Consider the following 27,642-nt stretch of genomic DNA (forward strand, 5'->3'; position numbering starts at 1 on the left):
ACCGCAAGCGCAAGCAAAGCACGACACTTGAAGGAAAGCATACCATTGAGCGAAACAATGGCAGACCACAGGGTCACCGAATAAATCAGAATTTCTTCTTAATTAACAGGCGTAAACGGTAACTGGTCAGTGCACTAGAAAAATCTTAATGCCAAGTTTGGACTGCACTTTTTCATGTGAAGTCGAAATCGCTGACAGAGGAAAAAATTGGTTTCATCACGCAAACCCTGGTCCGTATATCTTTGCTCACGGGTGTACAACAGAAGCGGTACACATAAAAGTACCTACTTTTGAAGTAATGTAAAGCATTGTTAAAATTAGGACATAATTAAAGAACTTCAAAACCTGTGTCTGGCTACGAGAGTTCTCTGATCCACTAAATTAAAGATTAAACAGATGACGCTATGGGAAAGTGACAAATAAGCATAATTTGTACGGAGCACTGTGGTGCTGTTATATTAATGCGTAAGCGTTCTTCGGCGAGTACCTCAGCCTTGACATGAAAAAACGTGTAATGCCTGGAATCTGTAAAGCAGAGATACTAATTTGCGAAGTTAAGACATATAACCATTATCGTAATGTAATTGTCGATTTTTGGCAGCTTTGTAATCAATGAGAAATGATGAAAAAAATAATATAACAAAGAGAGTACCCATACGGATACATACGGTTTCATAGAAAATGCAGGGGGAGGCGTATAGCAGTGGTGGTCCAACTTCAATTTTGAAGGTGCATCAACTTCAAATTTGCAGGTGGGGCAAATTGTAATTTGGGTGTGGGTCAACTTAAATTTGGGGGTGGACAAGCTTCAATTCGGGGGTGGGCCAACTTGATATGCGGGGGTGGGTCAACTAAACTTTGGAGATGGGCACAATTCCATTCGGGGCGACGAAATATAAATTTAGGGGCGGGTCAGATTGAAATTAAGGGGCCAGCATAGTGCAATTCGGGGGGCACGCCAACTTAAACTTGGAGGCATTATTCCGAATATTTAAACAACGTCAGTGGAGTTTCTTCATTCTTTTTTCATTGAAAACTCTGGGTGCGTATTTCCTAAGAAGTTCTAATGCTAGAATAGTTTCTAAAAGCAGGTGGGGACCGATCATCGTGACAGGCATATATTAGTGAAAAAGGCCAGCCAATAAAAAGAAAATACTACTTCGGAACAAGCTGTTGTTGAATTTGGGTTCTACGCTATGGAGAAAGGCAAATACCACGTATTCGCTTCCATCAAAAGTGCAATACATTAACGCAGTGCAGGCGCAGCAATACAACAGCGACACAAAAATGGAGGAAGTGAATAAATTTTTGATACGGGTATTTATGAAATGCCGAGAAATAGCACAGTGGCTGAGGATTCGTACGTACGCACCCTGCTTTGCACGTTGATATTATTCGCAGAGCATTCTGAATTATCGCACCGATCGGCCACGACGTCTCTCAATATCATGTCTTCATCACAACAGAATAACTAGAGGAGATGTCGAAGAAAAAGCCTCTTTTTGTATCTCTTCCACTAATTACGAAAGCCAAAAATTGTACCAAATTGTGCCTTTCATTTTAGTTTTAAGCAAATTTAGACACACACCCGGAATATTCACAGATCCCAGTGGTGACGGACCTCCCGGTGGGCGAGAACCTCCAGGACCACCTCCTGATTTTAGGCACGGCAGCCACGACAACTAGGAACGTGGAAGTGTGGCCACAAAGCGCCACCGCCGCCACCGAGTACGCTCTGTTTAAAAGAGGTACGCGTGCACGTCACTGTGAGAATATTCTATTATACTCTCCTTATTGGTGGGAACCTGCCACGTTTAAGTCAGACCCATTTGGAACTACGGCAGGTGTCGCGTAGATGAAGCTTTGAGATAACTCAGGGTTCGGAAGCAGTGCGATAATGCTGTCGAGTAATTTCCTTGAGAAGGAAGTTCGCAAACTAAATTTATTTTTCTTATTACCATCTTTGAGTACTACGCACAACTGGCGCCGTGATCATATTTGACATAATTCACGCCAATTTCCGCCTTTGGATATATGTCACAAGAAACTTGCCTCTGGTGTGAGCCCCTGGATTTGTACCATTGGGTACCTGCCCACATAGAAAACATAGGAATAGACCACATGAGCCACTGGGTATGTTTAACTGGCCATGTGCCACTGGGTACATGTGTGCCCGAACAGATTAGCAGAGCAAGACGCGCAGAGTGAACGAAACGGCAACAAAGAAGGAAACAAAAACCGACAGAACAGATCTCGCGATCACTATTGACGCTGATTGGTTTTCACCTAATTGATACGGCCCTTTTCATCCGGCGAGGAGGAAAGGGCGCGAGGCAAGCCTTTTCTTCTATCTGGCTTGAGCGACCCGACGCGGCGCTGCTTGAAAGTTTTGCTGTCGCGGGCTGCGCAACGATTTCGATATGTTTTAGATCATGCTTTGTGAAATTGGCGCAATGTCCCTTCATAAAAGATCGTCCGGGAAGCTTTTTGGTGCATCGCCAACTACAGTACGCGGAATTATCTCTTAGGGGCGCAAATATGTGACTCGCATTATCAGCCGCGGTGTGTGTGTGTGTTGTGAGCTATATTGCGTACGTCGGTTTTAATTCAACAAAGAGAACCGGTGTCTCTGTATTACCAGCATGAAATGGTTAATCTGCTCACAATCTGATCGCTTGGCGTAGGGTTTAAAACATAAGAGCGCATGTGGCAGGCGCTATCAAATATTTGTGATCCACTGGCATCGTTCACACGCATTTGAAATCTAGTAGGCTTGAAATCACTATATGTCTACGTTAGCCTCCTGCATGAGGCCGATGGCGCTGCTCAATACAGTGATCACTGTAGTTGGTGAACCAGCATGAAACATATATAAGCTATGCGCTGAGGCATTCTCTTTGCCCTGTAAAGGCATAATATAGGTGAGGGATCGCATAAGAAGAATGCGTTGGCAATATTTAGGTGCCAATTTACGCGTGAGTGCGTAGTAGAGTACAAAACGAACACAGCCGAAAGAAAACATCGGTTGTCTTCTTCCTTGAAAAAGACAGAGAGAACGGGCTAACGCCGCAATACGACCTCGCATAGTTTATAGATCGCAAAGTTTATAGGTCTATTATTGTTATTGTTCACCTAAACTATTTTTATTCATAGATGGAGACCTTATCCACCAAAGCTAGTAGTCATGCAATGTAATCTGTAGCTAACCGTTTGAACGCTTGTAAATGTATAAAAGCACAGCTCCTAACGTAGCAGAACGGCACCCACGTTGTTACGATCGTCATGTATGTTTCATTGTTCCTAAACCTCAGCTTAGGACTAGAGGAGAATACTGCAATGAGGTCACATTAGTGAATGGAAAATTCGGAAATACAAAATTATCTTCGAGGCTGATTGTACGCTAAAATACTCGCGCAAATATCGCGGTGGCTACTCCGTCCACCTCAATGCCAGCAGAAAGTCCGGCCAAACGAACTTAAACCACTTAAGGACGTCTCACAGAACCGTTTACAACATAGAAGACGTCACGTCACACTAAACAGACCGCACGAGCGCGAAAGCAAACGCCAGAAAGTACCGCCGAGCGTATACCTGCCATGCAAGACGGAGCGCTCGCCCAAGCCAGCATGCCGACTCCCCATAGATGACGCCACTGCGTAGTAATACGGCGGCGCCAATGAAAAAATGATGTATAGCGACACAATTAACGTACTGCCATCGTTGGAACAAGTTATGTATTTACCCCTAGGATTTGTAGATGACTGCGGACGTGCTCTTTTCATCCTTTTCATCATAAAATTACGGAGTGAAAACACGGTCAACATTTTACCCTAAACAAATATACGTACTCAAGCGCGAAAAAAATGTCAGGAGATATCTCCCTATCACTGTCCACGACAGTGCAATGCATTTAATGCAGTTAGCATTAACTCAATATAGCGAGGCAACGTACTGCCACGGGGGAAACGAGTGATGTAGGAGGTGTGTACTGCAGCAGGATTCCTGTTTCCCTCCTCCCGAAGAACACTCTGTGCAACCTAGCAGCGCTTAGCAACCTCTGCAACCTAGCAGCGCAACCTAGCAGAGTTTCTTGAACCGCAACACACATCCACAGGCAGATACCGAATGACTCATGTTAGCAGGAAAGAGATTCATTTGAGATCAGCAGAGACAATATGACACATGCCCAGTACTCCCAGTCACTACCAGAAAGATTCATCAAACACTGGTACATACAGCTCACCACGAATACCTTTGGGACTACAAATGATCTCTTTAGTTGTACTTCAGTGGTTGAGCTTTTTTTCATAATAGAGCTGCATTTAGTCTTAAGTATAGCATGGTCAAAAGTTGACTCACTCGCGCAGGTCCATTTTCTCTTCCGGCTGGAATCGAGGCTACCGCCTTCATGAACACATCGTTCGCGTCACGCGAATACCCGGATTTTCAACTGTACTTGCTCAGCATCTCAGGTGCGAGTGTTGAAGGCGAGCGGTTCATAAAAGACCTCGGCATTCGGCAGGACGTGAGTACCATTGTCAGCAATAGGGCGTTGGAAGGAATAGACAATGAAATAGGAGAAAACATCATCATCATCATCGTCGTCATCATCATCATCATCATCAGCTAGGTGACGCCCACTGAAGGGCTAAGGCCTCTCCCATTCTTCTCCAACTACCCCGGTTATGTACTAATTGTGGCCATGTCGTCCCTGCAAACTTTTTAATCTCATCCGCCCACCTAACTTACTGCCACCCCCTCCTACGCTTCCCTTCCCTTGGAATGCAGTCCGTAACCCTTAATGACCATCGATTATCTCCCCTCCTCATTACATGTCCTGCGCATGCCCCATTTATTTTTCTTGATGTCAACTAAGATGTCATCAACTCGCGTTTATTCCCTCACCCAATCTGCTCTTTTCTTATCCCATAACGTTACACCCATCATTCTTCTTTCCATAGCTCGTTGCGTCGTCCTCAATTTAAGTAGAACCCTTTTCGTAAGCCTCCAGGTTTCCGCTCCGTAGGTGAGTACTGGTAAGACACAGCTATTATGCACTTTTCTCTTGACGAATAATGGCAACCAGCTGTTCATGATCTCAGAATGCCAGCCAAACCCACTCCACTCCATTCTTATTCTTCTGATTATTTCCATCTCATTATCTGGATTCGTGGTGACTACCTGCCCTAAGTAGATGTATTCCCTTACCACTTCCAGTGCCTTGCTACCTATTGTAAATTGCTACTGGAGAAAAACATATGGTATGTTATTGCGACAATGAATTCAAGGTCGACAGAGGAACGAGATTATACAGATCCGACGATTGTGAAGCGAAGATTTTCTGAAGCGCTGATGCATACTTTATAATTCTGAGTCCTCTGCAACGCCTTTAGCACGATAGCGATTGCGTGCCTGCTCGGGAAATAAGCAAAATACTGAACGTCTCGGGTGGCCCCGCATGGATTTCAAGTCAGCGCCACTAGGTGGCGCAGCGCGTCCAGAATGAAGTGCGAGAGAGGAGATCGGTTGACACATGGCGCGTTCACATGCACTGGTGCACCATGCATTTTGGACGACACGCGCAGGCTTCGGGGAGGGTATTCGATAATGGAAGGGACAGTGGCTTCATATTTGAGGTTCAAGGTTGTCTAAGGACCAAAATATAGAAGAACAAACATTCGGAAATAGATGAGGCATGTGTATGCTGCAGTGAAATTAATGAAAGTAAAAGAAAGCACATCATAATGGAAGGCGGAGAGACTCACCCAGAGGAAACCATAACGCACAAATTCCAGAAGTGCTTGGGCTTAATGCGGGTGGAAGCATCAGCCGGTCAGTACGCGAGAGAAGCAAGAAACACTTAGAGTATTTGAGGGAAAATAAACAGGGCAGAGATTGATACGACTGGATCTCTTACCCTCATAGCTAGTGGTAAAACGTAGATTTTGAAGAAGAAAGAAAGATTAACGAGGTGTACAGAAAAATGCTATATAAGGAGCACGTACAGCATACCTGATTACATCAAGCAGGCTGGGTGACTATGTTTCGCCAACCTATTTTAAATGGGATGTCATTAAATCATGATCATCAATCAGCATCGAAGCCCGAAAGAGGAATCCCGCTGCAGTACACCCCTGACATAAGTTGTTACCATTAGACCAGCGAAGTCCTACAGACGTCGAACAGATCTCAGGAATGGAACATTCAAACGTCCCAGGGGCATACGAAAAAATTCTGTGCATCATTTTTGGATGCCCACAGGGTCCAACTCTCAAACACACTTAGCAGTATTCAGTAAAGCACATCAATGTCAAGAAATAATACTCAATAAGCTTATCATACAAGCTCGGCCAAGAAGGATTATGACGCACCATTGCCAGTAAAAGAGACCATGAATTATACAGTTTACAAAAGCACTTTGGCAAACAAGAAAATTTAAGAACTTGCAGTGGCGCAACAACTGAAGTTATCAAGAGGCTTGCTGCGGGCTCACTTCCGTCGTTGCAGGTAAATCAACGCAAACTTTGCTGGAAATTTCGGATATGTCAGCCACTATAAGGAAGTTCCACGAGCCTTTCTGCGGGGAGTCTTAAGTAGTTACACGCATTAACAAAATATATGCTCAAGATGTCACAACTACATTAAGCCTAACGTTAACGAAGTTGTTTCGTTAACGAAACAGCTCATGTAAGGTCGCTCATTTAAAGTTTAAATGCACTCTTCATCCATGAAACATTCTGCTGAAGGTCAGCAGAGCAAGCATCTTAGAGTAGTGATGAGACCACTTCAGTTGAACTAATGTGTTGCACATGCATCTCGGCCAGACAAAGAATTTTGAAATCATTTTGTAAGGGTGCGCTACTGCGGGCTCGCTCACTTGAGCGGTTGCAGGCACCTAAATGCGAGATTTGCAGAAAAGTTACCAGGTGTCTCAGCAATCAAGGAAGCTACTTCATTGAGGCTTTCTGAAGGCTTGCTTCAGCGGTCACACAATAAAAATAATAAAAATTGCATAGATACAATTAGTCAATAATAAAATCACTACAGGCTCAATTTAGCAGTCAGAGGCACGAACACTACTTTAGAGTTCGCAGGCATGAGTTCAGTTATAAGACACTTGCTTCAGCACAAAACTAAACATACTTCAAAGGTACCACAAGTTGCAAAATCCTTGCTGTGCTTTAGTGGTCACATATACAAATTCACCTCAGGGTTTCACAGGCTCAAAGGCCTCTAAGCAAATTAACTGAGGCTGAATGCGGCCTTTCTTCCGTGGTCGCAGCCCAAATACTGCTGAAGACGCCACATGTACGTTGGCGACTACAGAATTCAATAAAAGCTTGCTGCACGCTCGCTTCAGTGGTCATAGACAAAAATAGCTATTGTATGAGTTCACCCGTACCAAAGTTAACAAGATTTGTGCGGAATTGCCCTCAGCGGCTACAGAAACACAAATTCATCCTAAAATGTTCCCGGTATAAGCTGGCCTGAGATGAATTGACCAGAGGCTGGTTGTGGCTCTTCTTCCATGGCTAAAGATACAAATACTTCTGAAAATATGACAGATACCTTGTTGACTACACAATTTGGTAAAGCTTGCTGCAGGCTCGCTTCAGTGGCCGCAGACACAAAATGCACTGCAGCTCACAGGTACTAAGAAATGTAGTGGGGAATTTCGGTGAACTTGCTTCAACAGTCACAGAGACAAGTCAATCCCAAAGTTCACAGGTACATCTGCCTCTAAGGAAGTTACCACTTGAAGGATGCAGCCTTTCATCCATTGTTGCGGATGCAGAACACAAGAGATCACGGGTACGTTCGTGCCTACACAGTTTGCTGGTTTCGCTGCAGGATCATGTCATTGGTCACAGTCACGAAAACGCACTGTTCAGATCAGGGGTGCTAAGTTAGCACGTTTCCGAGGGCTTCCTACAGTATTAATTGGCAACGCAGAAATATGTCGACCCAAAATCACACGTGGCTGGTCGAAAGCAGACATTATAGCTCTAAAGCATGCAACAAGGACGTGTTAGAAATATGTACACACATTACTGTCCGCCATGTGCATGTGAACAAGCTGCACATTTGAGAGCAATCTGCTGGTTCTGACAGCAACTTTGCTTCCATGTGGCTTTATATGAACTAGCTGAGCTGGGTGTCACCAGAAAAGAAATGATAATTTCAACTTTGTGTAAAGGTAAAATGAATTATCCTAATGTCTCTACGTCAGGAATGCTTTATCAAACGAGCTGATAGCAGTAATAATAGCGCACTCGCTATTGAAGGCGAAGCAGTGATAGCGATAGGAAATTACCAGACAGCTATAGTAAGTAAATATAAGCAGCTGTACGTGTTATTGCCAGAGTAAATTCTTGTACAACTTCGCTTCCTATTAGGTTAAACTTGGTGTGGTGCGCCAAGACAAGCATGAACACATCTTACTCGATGAAAGGAGAAACTCCATGTCGGAACGCTGCTGTGCTGAAGCGAAGCAGCAGAAACAAGCGACCGTATCTTGCTACTACTAGTCACAACACGTTTACAGAGCTTGCTGAGCTAAGTTTACGCGATCTTCCACACTATAGCTGCGCGGGAATAATGGTTACGCAGCCACAACCAACGTACGTTGTCAGCGGAATGTCACCTATAGTGTCCATACAATTTCTATTACTATAATAAAAAGATCAGCCAATAATAAAATCAAGCGATTGTCGCCTAAAGCTTCATTAAGGATACAATGACGATATGGGGATGGAAAAATCTCTTTAATATTGTACAGTACGTCGCGCACGCATGTCGAACATATGCTGGCCCAAATGATAGGTTGTGTAAGAGGAAAGAAAACTGGAGCAGCTCGGTTGGCCAGCCACTCTGAGGGAGAGGTACTGCCAGTGAGATATGAATGCCTACAAAAGTTTAGTTAATCCCCCCTTACGCTGTTTACGATTGCTATCGATGATCGTTACGCAAACAAAACGCCTCTGGCAGACGAAGCTCAAGCGACACGGTTAATCACTAGGAGTGCGAGACAGAAAGTCAACACAAACCTGCCAATTAAAGATGCGGTAATGTGTGAACGAGCTAATGATCAGTGCACATGTTTCGCCGTTACAGAGCAGAAACGCGAAGTTGACCTTAACGCCAGGCTAACATGCACTCGTTCGCGTGTAGATCAGTTGAAGACTAAGTCGCACAAATATTTCTTTGTTCTTACAACGTGCGTGACACTCTTTGACAAAAACAAATACCATCCCTTGAGCCCTTAAGACACCCGTGAATAAATTCAGCACTGCGACCAGTCATGACGTGCAGAACTTTCTCTTGTCGCAATACAAACGCCACCAAAAGTTCTGTTATTCCAAACGCATGACCTCGTACGCTTAGTTTGGCAATCACGGTTGCACAAACAAAACGCCAACAGCGCAAGTACGAAGTTTAAGCAAAACGTTTACCATTATGAACGCGGGTAAAAACATTCAATTGAGAAAAAAATTTCACTGTTACGTACGAAAAAAATACGGCCACATGCGAACAAGCAATTAGGTCAGCCCTAACGTTTCGATCGTCAAATACAGCTGAGGAGTAAACATCACTTAATGTCACCACCAAACTAGCATCCGATCACGTGTGAACTTAATCAAGGGTGTCTTAAGGGCTGAAGGGCTAGTATTTGTTTTTGTACTCAGAAGTGTAGCAAGTCGGCCAGAAGTTTCGTTATTCCAAGAAACGTGCACGGCACTGTTTGGCAAGAAAAATGTACCAGCCCTAAACACAGGCACGGTAAAATTTAGCAGCGCGGCGGGGCAAATGTGCAGCAAGTGCTTCGACTGTTATACAAATCCCCACAAAAGGTAAGTTACGCCAATACTACACTGTTGTGCGATTCCTATCACAATCGCGGTTACGGAAACAAAACACAAACGAAGCTCAAGCGTGGATACTCCCGAAAGTGCGTGTACGAAACAGTTATACTTATTTTATTATTTTTCGCCACTGTTCATGGCAAACACAACAATAGCTCTTGCGGACCTATCCTGTGGGCTACATGGTAGCAGTTAGCGGTTCTTAAGCTTTGCATTCAGAAACTTCTTTTCGGCGAATCTCAGCGCTTCACAGAAACAATATAGCACAGTGCAACTTTGGAAGTTAGCAGGAAAACAGCACGATGCAACCAAACACGGTATGGCGGCAGCACAACGTACGGTCAATCGCCGATTAATGTTACTGTTGTCGCAAAGCACGTTGACGTACAGTGCCCGGCATTCAATAACGCACAATCACGACGACACACTAGTCGAAAAGGTTGCAGGGCTGCGAATATAAAAACTGACTCCAATAACTGTCACTGACCACTTCATAGGCGTAAGACGTAAGGGCGCCGCGGAGATGGAGCTCCAAAGTGTACGACAGAAACGTTGCCTGGAGCTGACGAAGGTTCACGCTTGAACTCAGGATCAACTGACAATCTCTGTATCATACCACATTCTGAGAAAAAGCGCACACTGAGCGCGGATGGCACATGAGCGCGGTTGGAACATGACAACACGAAGGGCGAAGAGATCCACTAAAACGGTGGCGTTAAGTCACGTGCCCCACTATGCGCAAATCAGCGCATAGTGTACATACAACAAACAGTGGCGATTCAATTGGGCAAATGCAGTCACTGCTCTCTTCTACAGCAGGGGTTCGAGCCGTTGCAGCTGTTGCAGTACTTGGCTTTCTTTACATGTTGTGAGCGCTTAGGACAGGATTCTTTCAGTTACGCCTTGAGGTCGGAAGTACTGCGCAGCTGTTCCGGTGCTCTTCCTACCACTTTGTGACGTTTCCTGCCATTATGCTTTTTCATTTTCGGTCGTTCAGTGCGACTTCTCCACTTATGGTCTTCATTGGAAGCTGCATTCTCAGTGGCGCAGCTGCATCTTGCTGGCGGACATGTCTTTTTGGAAGAGCGTGCGCTGCAGACAGCTGTAGAAGAAGCTTAACATTCCACGATATGATCACGTAGCGTGTTGGATTGTTCTGTGTTTGTCCCGCATATGTCCGGCGTGGGACATGCCGCTGAAATAATCCTTCGGACTTGCATAGGATTAAAGTTTTGGGATTTGTTTAGATCCCAGCACTTCAATCCTGTAGATGTCTGAAGGTTCTTTTTAAGAGGGCGTTCCAAAATAATGTCCTCATATTATCCACTGAACGTCCTAACAGGGACATGGAGGTTCGGATCTATTCGAGATGTTCAGAGGATATTCGTGGTCCAATGAATTTTGACGCTGGCAATGCCTTGTGTTGCTATGTTGATTCAACGATAAACGCATTAACGTCGATAGTAATCGTGATATGGGTTTTGCCGTTTTCAAGTGCGTAAGCATTTCTATGACCCGCCGTGGTTGCTCAGTGGCTTTGGTGTTAGGCTGCTGATCACGAGGTCGCGGGATAGAATCCCGGCCAGGGCGGCCGCATTTAGATTGGGGCGAAATGCGAAAATATCCGTGTACTTAGATTTAGGTGCATGTGAAGGAACCCTAGGTTGTCGAAATTTCCGGTGCGCTCCACTGCGGCGTGCCTAATAATCAGAAAGTGGTTTTGGCACGTAAAGCCCCATATTTATTAAGCATCTCTAAGCTTACCCAACGAGAAAAACCGTTTGTCACGTAAGACGACTGCTTTCAAGATAGTTCCAGCAGCTGCGAGTGATTTTATGTTCGTGCTGCCTGTCGTTTGAACGCTCACGAAGCGGCGAGAAGACAGCGCTCACGAAGCTCTCAGCACACGCCGCACCCTCACACTTTCGCAGATCACTTTTGAAATATGGGCCCTCTGCCTCTCTTCAACACGAAGCGCCGAGAACACAGCGTGTAAAGCTATTATTAGTTAGCACTCTCTTTCCGCGTGGCAAATCACTTTCAAGATATGGTCCGCACTGGCGTGTTTTATGCAGCCAACGTCAGAGTACGATTCATAATGGTTCCTCGCGGATGGATAAGGCACTAAATTGCGATAACGGCTTATAATGATCGGAAGTTAATCAGCGCAACTGGCGCCGCCACCTGCGGTACTTAGGTTGCGTCTTCAATGCGCCTTGCGCCGCCGTACGCAGCAGTTGGTGTCACCGCAGTGCTATCCGACTGCATGGTGTTAAACAAGTGGCACAATGCTTGCACATGGTTATAGATCCCCCAGAGGAGTTGTTGTGTGGATTTTTTGTTTGCGCTTGAAGACGTATATTTGTTGTGGTGACAACGTGGACGTATCGTTTGTTGTTTCATTGTGTAATTCTTTAAAGAACGAAGCAGGCTCCAGTCATGCACAAATCCTAGGGTAGTACAGATCGGGCTACTTTAGCCCGATTCCTTATATGAGTGCGGTAGCCTGCGTATCAGTCATAGGAAATTACAGTTATTGAAGCTAGAGAAAGCATAGGGGAACCTAACTGTTATGCTTATTTGAAGTTCGACAATATTGTGCTAAAATGAAATTAAACCGGAGGAAAAGATGATTTACCACAGGTGGAGACCGAAGTCACGGCTCTGCATTAGGCATGCGCTGCTCTACCTGTTGGTGTATCACGGCGCCATTGCTCCGGCTACATTTCGGGGAGTTTGATACACACGATTACCCCTGGGAGTGTTATCTAGCGCTGCATACAGCCAAGGCCGTGGACATGAACATTTCAACGTTTCTTTCATTTCTCTTACCTCATTATCTACATTGGTCTATCTAATGCTACAAAAAAACATATCTGGTGCTTCGGCTGGCCCCATTTTCTGTCATTTCTAATGATTATAAGAAAGAAAATAAAGCCCTTCTGTTCCCCTTATTCTTCTTATCCTCTATCTGAACCATTTGGATCGGCAAATTAAAAAGTAACACCAACAATCCGCAAAGTCTGGTAAGGTTCATTTAGAAAGCTTCGCTTTCAATGAACGCAGAAAGAAGGTGTTAATTTTAACACACAAACATCTCGATGGCTTATCTCCTCTGGCAAGATCAGGTCATATTCATTGTATTGTTTCGACCACACGTACAGTAAAGTTATTATTTCACTCTTTACTAGGGAAAACGAGAGTTCCAATCACAATAAAACCTTAGCTTCTAATAGTGAATGTTTGCCGTGGCGTGATTTGGCCAATACATAATTTTAGACACATTCAGTCGTTTCCAAGAGCCAGTTAGTGTTTGAGCTGTATCAAAAGGCTAGTTGCCACAGGGGAAACATGATTATGAGATTTTATAGAAAGTATTCACGTGACATCACCTATGCCAAAGCAGTGTCCAATTCAAGGATTCCACTATGCTGCTAGAGATATTCAATCCTATATAGCGCGTAGCTTGTCGGTCATCATCATCATCACCAGCCTGGTTACGCCCACTGCAGGGCAAAGGCCTCTCCCAGACTTCTCCAACAACTCCGGTCATGTACTAATTGTGGCCATGTCGTCCCAGCAAACTTCTTAATCTCATCCGCCCACCTAACTTTCTGCCGCCCCTGCTACGCTTCCCTTCCCATGGAATCCAGTCCGTAACTCTTAATGAACATCGGTTATCTTCCCTCCTCACTACATGTCCTGCCCCTGCCCATTTCTTTTTCTTGATTTCAACTAAGATGTCATTAACTCGCGTTTGTTCCCTCACCCAATCTGCTCTTTTCTTATTGCTTAACGTTACACCCATCATTCTTTCCATAGCTCGCTGCGTCGTCCTCATTTTGAGTACAACCCTTTTCGCAAGCCTCCAGGTTTCTGCCCCGTAGGTGTGTACTGGTAAGAGACAGCTATTATACACTTTTCTCATGAGGGATAATGGCAACCTGCTGTTCGTGATCTGAGAATGCCTACCAAACGCACCCCAGCCCATTCTTATTCTTCTGATTATTTCCGTCTCATAATCCGCATCCGCCATCACTACCTGCCCTAAGTAGATGTATTCCCTTACCACTTCCAGTTCCTCGCTACCTATTGTAAATTGCTGTTCTCTTCCGAGACTGTTAAACATTACTTTAGATTTCTTTAATTTTTAGACCCACTTTTCTGCTTTGCGTCTCCAGGTCAGTGAGCATGCATTGCAATTGGTCCCCTGAGTTACTAAGCAAGGCACTATCATCAGCGAATCGCAAGTTACTAAGGTATTCCCCGTTAACTTTTATGCCCAGTTCTTCCCAATCCAGGTATCTGAATACCTCCTGTAAACACGCTGCGAATAGCATTGGAGAGATCGTATCTCCCTGTCTGACGCCTTTCTTTATTGGGATTTTGTTGTGCTGAACCTCACGCGGAGGAGACGTGCCCGGCTACTGTCCTAAAGTGCGGCCACTGTAATGGTTCCCATGCTGCGTCGTCTAGGGACTGCCCTCGCATCAAGAAAGAGGTCGCTGTTCTCAAGCAAATGGTTCGGGAGAATTCGACACACAAGGAGGCTGCTGCAAAGATCCGGCGTCGGCGTCGGCGTCGGCGTCACGGAACCGCCTCAAGAAAGGCAGAGCCGCGAAAGGAGAGGGCCGCTTCCATTGTAGCACCCACTTTCTCCAATCAGGCCAAAAAGGGGCTGAACAGCACAAGGAAGTCGCCTGAAAGGAATTTGTCTCAAGAAGAATGGCCTGCGCTTCCAAGCCAGCAATCTCCCACAGAACTACAGATTGTCAAGCCCGCTCGGGAGCGTGCTCCTGCCGCTGATGCCATGCCCAAAGCAGATCGTCAAGTCCTTTCAATGCTGCGTCCCCTCATAGATGCCATTCGAGTGATTCTGTGGAACCTTGGAACTACGTCTGCTCAAAATGCACTGAAAGTACTGGACGCCTTAAACCCAGTGCTTGAGTGCCTCGAATAGAGACATGGCCAGCCATCGCCCATCGTTTCGAGAGGAAGTCAAGGCAGCGTCAATCATACAATCGAACGCAAGAGGACTAAAATCACACCTTTCGGATTTTCGTCAGTATATATATACTCATTTGTTCCCAGTCATTGTCATATGTGAGCCTAATGTGTCAAAACCAGTCAGATTATCGGAATACGAAGCTGTTATATCCGCAACTAATGCATGCAGCAAAGTCATCGTTTTTCTTCGTTAAGAATTGACATATGTTCGCCAGCCGATTCCGCCTCATGATAAAAATCAATACGTTTGCCTAACAATTAAAAAGGGCGAACTCATGTTTACACTTGTTGGCGTTTATATATCGCCTTCAAGTGTTTTTGATCCCAAACGATTAACGAACATCTTGTCTGTGTGCCCTGCCCCATATGTCATCATCGGAGATTTTAATGCGCACCATATAGCATGGGGAAGCGCAAGAACAAATGCAAGAGGGTGAAGACTTGCAAACTTCGCCTGTAACCACGGCCTTTCACTCCTGAATGACGGCAGCCCAACGTTTATACGAGGCGTGAATTATGGCAGCTGTCTTGACCTAGCTTTCGTCTCCAGCAGTTTCACAAGATATGTTAAATGGTTTTCGGATATCGAGACACACGGGAGTGATCATATTCCCACATACCTTGTCATGAAAGGAATGTCCAGTCCCACCCCACGGAACACCATTCGACTAATTGACTGGACCGCTTTTACTTCCACCATGGAGGATGCTTGTCGAGAGGGCTTGTCCTCTGGATTAGAGGAAGCAATCAAGTCTACAATGCTACACGCCGCGCGCACAGTCACGGTTTCGTCGAAGCACACGGAATTGGATATAGAGTTGGAGCGACTTCGTGCACTCCGTCGTCGTGCGGAGTGGCGTTACCGGCGTACAAAATCCATCGAAGACCTTAGGACAGCCAGACGACTACAAAAAAAACTTCAACGTCGCATGGATAGATTGGCATCTCGACGTTGGGCAAGATTTTGCCAGTCACTAGACCCCCGAAAGCCACTTTCCCACATCTGGAGAACCATACGTGGTCTACGTTCCTTCCCTGAACAACGCTTCCCATTCAAAGCGCTGGCGCTCTTCCAGGGGCGGTTAGAGGCTGATGTTGCAGAAGACTTTTGTGCAAGGATCGCTGGCCAAGCAACCGTTCCAGGCTTTCGAGCCCCCAGTCGCATCCCTGTTTCACGTGACGGCCGCATGGATCTTCCTTTCATAATGGAGGAACTAGAAGCGGCTCTTGCTCTATGCAGGCGTTCTTCATCCGCGGGACCAGATGGAATATCCAACCGCGCCTTGAACAACCTGAGTGATGGCGCACGGAGAGAACTGTTACATCTCTACAACTTATCTTGGCAGGATGGCATGGTTCCCGAAGAATGGAAGATAAGCCGCTTGGTCCCTCTCCTGAAGCAAGACAAGTCCCCACATGAACCCACCTCATACCGCCCAATAGCGCTGGCCAGCTGTGTGGGAAAGATAATGGAAAAGATGATCCTTGCCCGCTTGGAGTGGTACCTGGAGCACTACAACATGTTACCGAATTGCATGGCTGGTTTTCGTCGAGATCGCTCTTCAGTAGACAGTGTTGTTGATCTCGCTACGTACGTCCAGCTTCAAAAGTCACGCAAAAGATTATGTGCAGCTTTGTTCTTGGATGTCAAGGGGTTATACGATAACGTATCTCAAGAGGCTATCCTCGATGCTCTTGAGATGGTTGGTCTAGGTGGTCGAGTTTTCCAATGGATCTCTCATTACCTTTTTATGAGATCTTTCTTTGTCTGTACCGGTGATGGTAAAACCGCACTACACTACACGTACCGAGGTGTTCCTCAAGGCGGTGTACTAAGCCCTACCCTATTCAACCTCACACTCATTGGTCTTGTTGATCATCTGCCAGCAGCGATCAAGATATCAATGTACGCCGACGACATATGTATATGGACCTCAGGTGTGACACGTCCTCAGATACGTGCAAGACTTCAAAAAGCTGCTACTCTAATAGCTATATACCTCCGCAACCAAGGTCTTGAAATCTCGTCAGCCAAATGTGCACTGATGGCGTTCACTCGCAAACCAATGACACCCTACGCCATATCAATAAATGGCCAGTTAATTTCTTATGAGAAGACTCACAAATTTCTTGGCATAATCATTGATAGAGATCTCTCATGGAGCCCCCACGTGACCTACTTGAAGAAGCGTCTGACAGTAATCTCCCAACTTTTCAAGTTTCTGGGAGGAAAGACTTGGGGAATGTCAATGCATGCAATGTTGGAATTGCACAGGGCTCTTTTTCTGGGCTTCTTGAGGTACAGTTTGCCCGTACTGGCCAACACCTGCCAGACAAATCTCCGTGCTCTACAGGCTATTCAAGCTCGGGCTCTCAGAGTTTGTCTTGGTTTGCCAAAATGCGCATCGATAGCAGCGACTATTGCGATTGCTCGGGACCAACCTATACAAACACACATTGCGGTAGAAGTGTTGAGAGTGCACATTAGGCACGTTGCCCGTGCCTGTTCCCACCATCTGGCAACACTACCGTCAGAAAGGCCGTAGGCAGCATGTTGTACTACGATTTCGGAGTATTCCACCTGCCTCCCGTCAGGCTTCACCCCCGCAACTAAGCCATCGATTTCTCCATGGTGTTTGGCTCGACCCGCAGCGCACCTCACCGTACCAGGAATCAGGAAAAAATCTGAGCTGTCATCACCTGCTCTTAAACAACTAACTCTGCTCCTTTTGCACGAGAAGTACGCCGAACACGTACATATTTATACTGATGGATCGACAACTCTCCAGTGTTCCTCTGGAGCCGTGGTCTTCCCAGCGAAAGCCACCACCATCAGTTTCAAGACATGTCACCCAACGACACCGATGGCCGCGGAACTTGCAGCCCTTCGCGCTGCACTTCGTCTCGTCAGCCAAGAGCAACCTCGAAGGTGGTCAATATTCAGTGACTCGAAGGCTGCACTGCAATCTTTGCTATCGGCCCTGCGGCGCGGACCACACGAACAACTGATATTTGAGATTAGAGAACTCATTCATACCTTAACTGAGAAAGGACACCACGTGACATTTCAGTGGCTTCCAAGCCACTGCGGAGTCATAGGGAACGAACACGCTGACAACGCTGCTCGGTCGGCTCTTCAAGGGGACGAAGAGGAGCCGATACCGTTATCAAGGACAGATGCCGCTCGAAAACTTCGAATGATCAGCCGTGACATCATGTTCTCCTTGTGGAACGCTGGAAGTTTTCACGACTACCGATTCCACAATCTTGACTACTCTCTACGCCTTTGTATTCCAGCTGGACTGTGCCGTCGCGAAGCTACCCTTCTTTGTCGACAATGGATAGGGGTTGCTTTCACCAAGTCTTTCGCTTACCGAATTGGATGGGCCGACGACGCCACGTGTGAGGACTGTGGTAACGAGGAGACTTTTCAACACCTTCTTTGTGACTGTCCTCGATATAATTTACAGAGACAATCACTCGCAACCGCGATAGCGTGCTTTGACCAAAGACCTCTCACAGAGGAACTTATTTTAAAATACCGCCATCACAAGCCATCACAGCAGAGGGCGACGAGAGCACTGTTGCGGTTTTTGAGGGCGACAGGATTGGACAGGCGGCTGTAGCCTGAACAAATGTTGATAGTGTGGCAAGTGTCACTGTGCGATGACAGTATTCGGTGCCAGTGAGCGATTGTGACTGTGTGTCTACGCTCCTTCCTTTCCTTATCTCTACATTGTTACCACTTTACCTCCCCCTCCCCTCTCTCCCCAGTGTAGGGTAGCCAACCGGATCTTTTTCTCTGGTTAACCTCCCTGCCTTTCCACTTTCCTCTCTCTCTCTCTCTCTCTCTCTCTCTCTTGTTGCTTTGCTTAGGGAGGACTATGGTGGCTGTGGAACCGCTATAGATATCTTTCAGCATATTTAAATAGTTTGAATCAGCTAGGCATTAAAATTCTACTAAATGCTAAGTCATACTTTCACACTAAAACCAAGCCATCAGTTTGTTACGCATTTATTCACATTCATTTTAATCACTTTATCTCTACATGGGGTAAAACTTATCCCTCGCATTTGTCCCCGTTGCAGCACAGTGAAAATCAGACTATAGGTACCATGTCCTTTATTAATCCCACAGCTATTGTTTCATTGTTTTTCCGTGATTGCAACATACTGCTACAGGATAACCGAAATACTCCCTCGACATTTTATTTTAGAAGTTCGTGAAGGTAAAACTCGCAATAGCCCTTATTAAGCCAGATCAGTTCCCCCAGGTCACGTCTACGAGATTCGCTTCACAGAATAACTTCTTGTTGCCTAAACCAAGAACTAATTATGTAAAATTCACCGCTAATTTTGCCTCAGCTTCACTATGCAATGGTTTGCCCACTAAGCTTAAAGAATACTCTGCAATTAGTATATAAATTAGAATTGCGCGCGTTCTTGCGATAAGTGTAAAGTTGGCTTTTATATATTTTATGTAACTTTCTTTTTCTTTTCTTAGTCTCCTTTCTTTTGTACCTATGTTTTAATTATTATTACGTATTTACGCTCTTACATTATTCACGTACGCACCAATTTCCCGTTTGTCGTAATAACGTATCTTATTTTCCTGTTGTAAGTAATTACAGGAGGTCTCGCCCTTACAGTATATGACTAGGAAACCTCCTTCTGTATATATTTCATGCCTAAATGTACTTATATATCCAACGTGTCAAATTTAAGATGACAGGGGTAATCAGAGATCGCAGGGAGAGGCCTTTGCAATGCTGTGCACATAAATATAGGCTGCTGATGATGACAATGATGACGATGATTTATCACATCGAAGGTCAACCTTGTTTCACTGAAATAAAGCTCTGTCTTGCATTGAAACCCGATATTACAAACAGTGCTCAGCATTCAGTTATTGACGGTCCGTCTTGGGCGCAGCGTATACGTAAAGTAAATACGGAAATTGCCACCCAAAGTGGCCTTTAAACACCTGTCTATATTGCGTATATTGTAGGCCTCGCCATTTGCATATCTGATATAATGAGGCAACATATGACGGCAACATATGAGGCCATTTGCCTCATCCCAAGTTCTTGTGCGACATTTATCTATGGTTGAAAGGACGTTATGCGTACGGCATCAAAACCTTGTGTTGTGGCTGTGATTAGCTCTGCAAGGACACATAGCACACATACATACATAGCACACATACAATGATACCAAGGAAAGTATGCAGAAAAGCGGCCTCAACAGAAGCTCAATCGGTCAATCACGGGACACCTAATGCAAAAAGTGTGAGTTGAGCTCTAACCTTGGTCAATTTTGTTTTATTTCCTTTCAATCCATATTATTGTTGTTTATCTACTAATTAAACCCAGAATTCTACTTAACTTTCTTTGGCTTAGTTGTCCACTCACTATCGGTTATTTATAAGGCCTTCGCCGACCAACATTGCATCCAGTTTTGCAGGAGCGGTTCTCGTGTTGGGTCTGTTTCTCCCCTTAATTCTAATCAAACTGGTGGAGCGGCTGCTTTAGTACGCTTCTAGATGCTGTCTTCTGGCTATGTACATTTTGTTCAACAATCTAGGGCTTCAGGTGCTGCGTTGCTGAAGGCAGTTTTCTCAATACCATATACATATTTTTAAAACTAAGCTTTCTTCTCATGCCATACCGACTGTTGTACACTATGGCTACTGATTCTGCTCTTTTGCCGAATACCTCCGAAACAGATAAAGATAAAAGATTTACGCGTCCGACAATGGCATGAAAATTCAGACTCCAAGCACACAAGGTCGATTTTCTAACCAATAGGTCAAAATCGTACGCAGAATTTTCTCTGCCCAATGCTAACTATCTGTTCGAAGAAAAATCTTTTTGAGGAATTTGCGCGCGTCTTCCAGACCACTGGGACGCCTGTCCCACCGCGTAGCATGTGCTTGCCCGAGCGCTTCGCGCGAAAGTACATGTGCTCGTGCCAGTTTCAATGACGCCAAAGATGTAGGAATAAAACGTACGATTGCTGTAATCAAACTTAGCAATATATGTCGCATCACACTCATTTCTGCGTTCACTTCCTCTCATTTTTCCCACCTGTACCAATATCAAACATGGCTTTCTTCCTGTTCACACCACTGCATCGACATTTTACCACTCTACATTACCATTAAGTGATCTCTGCGTTAGGCGTATTTTGTGAACAATGTGGTCCATAAACAAACTGTGAACGACACCAATGTTGTGGCTTGTGAGGTGGAGAAACCTACACACATATCAGAGTAGACGCCGTGTATGATGACTATAATAACACTTGTACAGATGGCACTTAGTTTCATGTGATTTATTAAATACCCTAACGAATACTTCACTTCACATACATAGCAACTCGTGCGTTGGGTCTACATATATTTTTTACAACCTTGATGTCATCGTCTTGCTCAACAAGAGGACTTCCTTGTGACGTCCCTTCTAGAAGTTTTAATGCAACTCCATTTTGACGCATTTCCCAAAGCGCCTCCTTCTTCGTCGATTGAAGTACTGAAACCGTTTTCCCACATGAGTACGCACGTTGCACGACTGCACGAAGTAAAAAATGGCAAATCTTCCTCAAGAAATGACGTGCAACAGTCCGGCAAGCCTTTCGGCTTTTCATGAAGATTTTTTATACAAAATGTACTGTGAAACCTAAGTACTGTTGTTTAATTGTTGTCGAGAATATGTATATTATAGAGCGAAATTTATAGATAGCCTGCAACATACTGTTATTTCGAATGTACATATTGGTGTTGGATCTTGTACTGCCGTTGTTGTTTATGAGTACAAACAATGGTTTGAATATTTTGTATATTTTCAATAAATGGTGACGAATTTGTATAAATTTGAAATTAACTCTTCGCTTAGTTGGCAAAGCCGAAAAAATTGTAGACACACTAAGAGAGGCGTAGCTAAATGCTATATGAAGTAAACAAATTGTGGTTGCTTCAGTAGTACCACCCACCACAAGGGAAATATACGGTGAACCTTCATGGTCCTCCACGGCGAAAAATAACTTGAAGGATTCCATTCGAGAAAAGTGCCACTGCCACGAATGTTCAGTGTAGCCACCCAATGCCGTTAATGAAGCAGACGCAAGAGCAGTAGAGTGACTGGTGTGAGTCAAAGAAAATGGCGTGAACTGGCCTTCGGCTTGTCACTTATCTCAGAACGAAGCACTTATCATCACCAGAGATTCTTGATGCCCAAAATGAACGTTAACGATTCAGGCTCAAGCAAGTACCCCTGCCACCAAATCAATGAGACCCACAAAACAGTTGGCGACTTTCTAGAGTTACAGCGCATTCTTTTTGCACCGTTAAATGAACAAAATGACACCGATCGATGCCATTTCAGCAATGTGAAGAAATTACCTTGACGGTAGCTGTCGAAACACTTCATTGTAAAATGAGCCTTGCAACTCTTCAAAAATGTTTACAGTATGTCAAAATAAGTGGCGCTGCAAATTAGTTTTGCAGTATTTTACGTTAGCGTTTTAGTAGCTTCAATATTTTCTTGAACCGAAGCTGATTGAAGTTACTCAGTTAAGATTCAAATAAATATCGGGGAGTGGCCAGACAGTGCGCAGACATAATTGACGTTGCTTTTTACACGTTTGTTTTGTTTCCGACCTGCAGATATACGATGGATACTTCAAGCCCAAACGCGGCAGCAATGCATTTCATATCGCAGTAGTAATGAATCGCTTGAAGAGCAGAGGTGTTATCAAGCTTCGCAGCAGAAACTACGAAGACGCACCCATCTTGGACCCACGCTACTATACACACCCCGACGATGCAAAAATGGCAGGAGAAGGTGAGAATAGCAACTGCATATTTTTTCCCCTTTCCCTATTCTCGTGCCGATTTTGTAGAGCTATTCAAGAATTAGAGACGGACATCCGTGGAACGTAGAAGAATATGTGTGTATTTAGTAACAATACCTTAGAAAAAGCGGGAAGCAAGCAGCTTTTGAGCAGGCTTCATGGCTGCAGAATGAATTTTATATGTTCGGACGTATTGGTTGTCTCCCTGTGTTCGTTTATAGATGACATACTTATTGCACAATTATGCAAAATTTCTAGCGTTTTTGTCGAATTCTTGAACAGAAATACTTATCATATGGTGGTATTAAGAAGTAAGCATTCCACTTATAATCAGTTGACAGACAGACAGACAGACAGACAGACAGACAGACAGACAGACAGACAGACAGACAGACAGACAGACAGACAGACAGACAGACAGACAGACAGACAGACAGACAGACAGACAGACAGACAGACAGACAGACAGACAGACAGAGAGACAGACAGACAGACAGACAGACAGACAGACAGACAGACAGACAGACAGACAGACAGACAGACAGACAGACAGACAGACAGACAGACAGACAGACAGACAGACAGACAGACAGACAGACAGACAGACAGACAGACAGACAGACAGACAGACAGACAGACAGACAGACAGACAGACAGACAGACAGACAGACAGACAGACAGACAGACAGACAGACAGACAGACAGACAGACAGACAGACAGACAGACAGACAGACAGACTTCAATTACAAGGTCCTGAAAAGCGTTGCCCTAGGGCAGAACTGTGGGCCCCTCCTACGTGGGGACTAGTAGGCCGAGCCTAACCGCCGCATCGTGGGCTCTCTGGACAGCCCAAGTTTGACGTGAAAGTTCTGAGCTTTGGATGGGAGAGCTCCATTCTTCTTCCTCGATGCGATTGGGTCCCTGTAACGAGGGGCATCGCCAGAGCATGTGTGCGAGAATGCTAACAGCCCCACAGTCGGGGCAAGTAGAGCTAAAAGCCTCTGGAGTGAGCGCATGGAAAAGGGTCAGGTTTGAATAGCACTTAGTCTGAAGCATGCGTAAAGTGGACGCCAGAGGTCTAACCAGTTTGCTGTAAGGGGAAGGATAAGACCTTCTACCTAGGTGATAGTGCGTAGTAATTTCGCTGAAAGTAGTGAGAGCGTCCCGAAACTCGAGAACCTCGGAGTCTGATCTCGATCCTGCTCCCGCGCAGTGGGTTAGTGCGCGCACTTGGGAGTGGGCGATGTCATTGAGATTGCGAAAGGAGTCAAGGTGGGGGTCGAGTTGAGCTGGAAACCGCGTGATGGTGTGCGGACCGGCTATCTTGTTCTTGAGAATCTTGTGAGCCTCCTCGGCGATGGATCCTGAAGCGAAAGCCCTGACCGCCGATCTCAAATTCGTGAACATTTGCGATCTGCTGTTGTCTAGGAGTGCTATGGCAACTACGACCTGCTCTGCTCTGGTTAGTGTTGAGCGCTTCAGGGAAGCCGCATTCACGATCTGTTCATTGTGATCAACGAGGGCGATGGCAAAGTTAGACGACTGTCCATATTTGACTGCGTCAACAAAACATTCTGAGTAGGGATCGGTTGACAGGCCACGCCAATTGTCTCCGAACATATACCACAACATTGTTCAAATTATTTGTGAACGCCACATCACATGTTCAGCATCCTTCAGTGCCCGTTTTGAACACCCCACTTCAAACATCACTCCCATGGATGATCGACACATCGAGGAGCACACATGTGTGCTGCAGTCGAAGCAGCGGTGTCATGTTCTGGAGATTTCAAAGCTATCTTTACTACTGCCAACTCACTACACTTTAAGTTTATGTGTAATTATACTGCGCATTCATTACAATTAGCGTCGATGCAGTCAAAGCTAGACTCCAGGTAAAGCATAACAGGGGCGAGACCCAAAGGCATTTCGCTTTGGATCGTGACACTGATATAACTTTTAGGTATGCATAAAAAACAATTGAACCCGCAATATTGCATTTCTTCTTCAAAATTATTTGCTTTGCAAGCAATATTTGACGCCTTCTTTGGACATCCGGGTGTGTTTTCTGCGGAAAGATAGAAAAATAGACTAGCTGGATGTGTTTTTTGTTGTATCATGGTCAGTCAATAATTTATTTCACATATGAGGTGTTCTTTTTTTCAATTTTAAAGCTTCGTAATCGCATACGGGAGACATACAGTCAGTCAGCTCCTGACTGGATGCTTACCATTATCATTGAAAGGAAGGTGCACAATCAGTGCATTTTACCAGTGATGACACATGTGGCACAGACTTGGAGACCGACAAAGAGGCTTGAGAACAACTTAAGGACCGCGCAAAGAGTGATGGAACGAAGATTGCTAGGCATAACCTTAAGAGATAGAAAGAGAGTGGTTTGGATCAGAGAGCAAACGGGTATAGCCAATATTCTAATTGACAATGAAAGAAAAAAAGTGAGGTGAGCGTAATGCGCCGGTTAGATAACCGTTGGACAGTTAGGGTTACAGAATGGGTACCAAGAGAAGGGAAACGCAGTCAAGGACGACAGAAGTCTAGGTGGAGCGATCAAATCCGGAAATTTTAGGAATCGGTTGTCGCAGGGCTGGGGTACTTGGAGATCGCAGATCGTCCTGCAATGCACATAAAATAGGCTAATGACGATGATGATGAAGATGAATCGCTCAGGCCCATTTATAGTCAGAGTGAGGAGGCGGGGAGGGGGAATTGGATGTTTTGTGATACAGCGTTGCTTTACCAACGTAGGGAGTGCATGGTCAAGCTATAGTATTAGAGCGTTCAATTGCACAAACAGTATGAAAGTACCTTTAGTGCTCCCGAGTATGAGGCTCGGTTACCTGTCCTGTAATAAGTAAGAGAGAAGCCCACAGGAAAAGGAAGAGTTGAAGTGAGGAGCAGAAGCAGTGCGAGAAGCTGCCTTTGTTAGTGGTGTTATCACGTACGCGTTGCTCACTCCCCTCACCCTAAACGGAGAAGGTGAAAGAAAATAATATAGCGTGTACATTAGGATAACTGAAGTGAAACTGCTAAAAGAAGGACAGACAAAGAAAGGTAGGCGGGGGTACTGGTATTAGAGTATTTCAAGAGGTGGAGATAAGCAACAGAATAAATTTATACAAAAAACTGGGCACTACCAATCTAGAGTACCCTGTTCTTCTTTAAAAATCCCGCACATATTAAACACGTCATTTTTAATTAGCCATGCCACTGTTTCTCTTATACCCGTATTTTCTTTGTCATTATCTAAATACGATGTCTGTTAAAAAAGTATCCGGCCTTATTCTCCTTTTGCGAAAACCTAATGGATATGAAAACAAGCATGCTTGCATCAGCCGACCTTGAACCTTCGTGCACATGCGCGAATTTTTTCCCGCCTGCCGATAACGTCAGGCGCTGGAACGCAGCGTTTGAGTGAGGTAGTGCGCAGTGCTCTCTTCGGTTTTTTATTGTAAGGAAAATGGCGTAGCAACTTGAGCAGCGCTACTGTATAGAATTTTGCCTGAAGCTGGGCGACAGCCAAGTGGAATCCATCCGGAAGATTCAGACGGCTTTCGGTGACGATGCTATGAGCAGCACATAGATTAAGGAGTGGTACAACCAGTTTAAAGAAGGCCAACCAAGTCCAAGGCCCAGTCGTCATAGTGGAAGCATTCCACATCACCAAGACCAAAGAAGGCCTGCCAAATGCGCAGCCACCTCAAAGTGATGCTGACTGCTTTCTTTGACTCCTGCGGTGCGGTACACCACGAGTACGCACCACAGGATCAAACAACCACCAAAGAGTGCTACAGGAATGTCCTCCGTCGCCTACGCGATGCTGTGCGGCGCAAGAGACCGGAGTTATAGTCAACAGGACATAGGCGCATCCATCACGAAAATGCTCCTGCGCATTACTCGCACTGATTCAGACCTTTTTTGGCGAAAAACCAGACACCTGTAGTTCAACAGTCTCCTTACTCTCCTAATATGGCCCCCTGCGAAACCTGGCTATTTCACAAAATCAAGAGGCCATTGAAAGGAGCGCGAGTTCAGACAAGAGAGCACATTATGGCTGCAATGACAGCTGAGCTAAACTCCTTTCCGAAAGAAGCCATCTCGGAATGCTTCCAACAATGGCAGAACCACTGGGAGAAGTGCGCGAAGTCCCAAGGAGACTACCTTGAGAGTGATTAGGTTTCCAACGCTCCAGTTATGCGAGCTCTTTTTCTTCGGCCAAAAATTCGGATACATTCCTAACATACCTCGTATATATTTATTGAATAAAAAGCTCCTTCAACGTATAAAAACATCCAGGATTGTATAAGCTGTTTCTCTGCATGTTTTGCATTTTTTTCTTGGCGTGCAAAAACGAATTGCTGTCGAATACATTTTTCAAAGCCGTATTTGTTATTACTGCTAAGTTCATTTTTGAACCAAACTTCTGATATTGTGCGTTTGATGAACTGTTCAGCAATTTTAGGGAGAATGGAAGCAATGACCTTGGACGCTAATAACTTCGATCATTCTGTGCCCTGCGTTCAGGAAGGGCGATAATGCGCGCTACCTTATTAAACTTGGAGGAATAAATTTTGCTTTAGGAAAAATAAGTGTGAGCAAAAGGTGGGCTCATTTGGTGGTTTATTAAACATAACCTTCAAACGACTTGTTAGGAATAAGAGCTGAAATCTGTTCATTTACTTAAGTGGCAGGTCATGGATCTGAAAAATAGTTGATGTAATTGATTCTTTTATGTAGAACTGGGTATCGTTAAAGGAACTATTTGCAAATATAACAGCTTCTCACGTAAGAAAATGTCAAAAAAGCATAGCGACTACTTTGCGACTTCATTCCCTTAAGGTCAGTGAGATTATAATTTTGGTAAAGCTTTTTGTTTGTTTCCATAACGAGGAACAGTAGTTT

The 27,642-nt window shown here is 44.9% G+C and overlaps 1 protein-coding gene across 1 annotated transcript in view; it reads left to right on the forward strand.

The window, feature by feature from the left end:
* The window catches only part of LOC142588615 (glucose dehydrogenase [FAD, quinone]-like), a 76,235-nt gene that overhangs the window by 35,762 nt on the left and 12,831 nt on the right, over nucleotides 1-27,642 (forward strand). The window contains exon 7 of the mRNA XM_075700450.1: nucleotides 22,534-22,711. Coding sequence (XP_075556565.1) covers nucleotides 22,534-22,711 — 178 coding nt within the window. The remainder of the gene's footprint in view (nucleotides 1-22,533; nucleotides 22,712-27,642) is intronic.

This window comes from Dermacentor variabilis, chromosome 7, assembly GCF_050947875.1.
Source record: "Dermacentor variabilis isolate Ectoservices chromosome 7, ASM5094787v1, whole genome shotgun sequence".
Classification (NCBI taxonomy): domain Eukaryota; kingdom Metazoa; phylum Arthropoda; class Arachnida; order Ixodida; family Ixodidae; genus Dermacentor; species Dermacentor variabilis.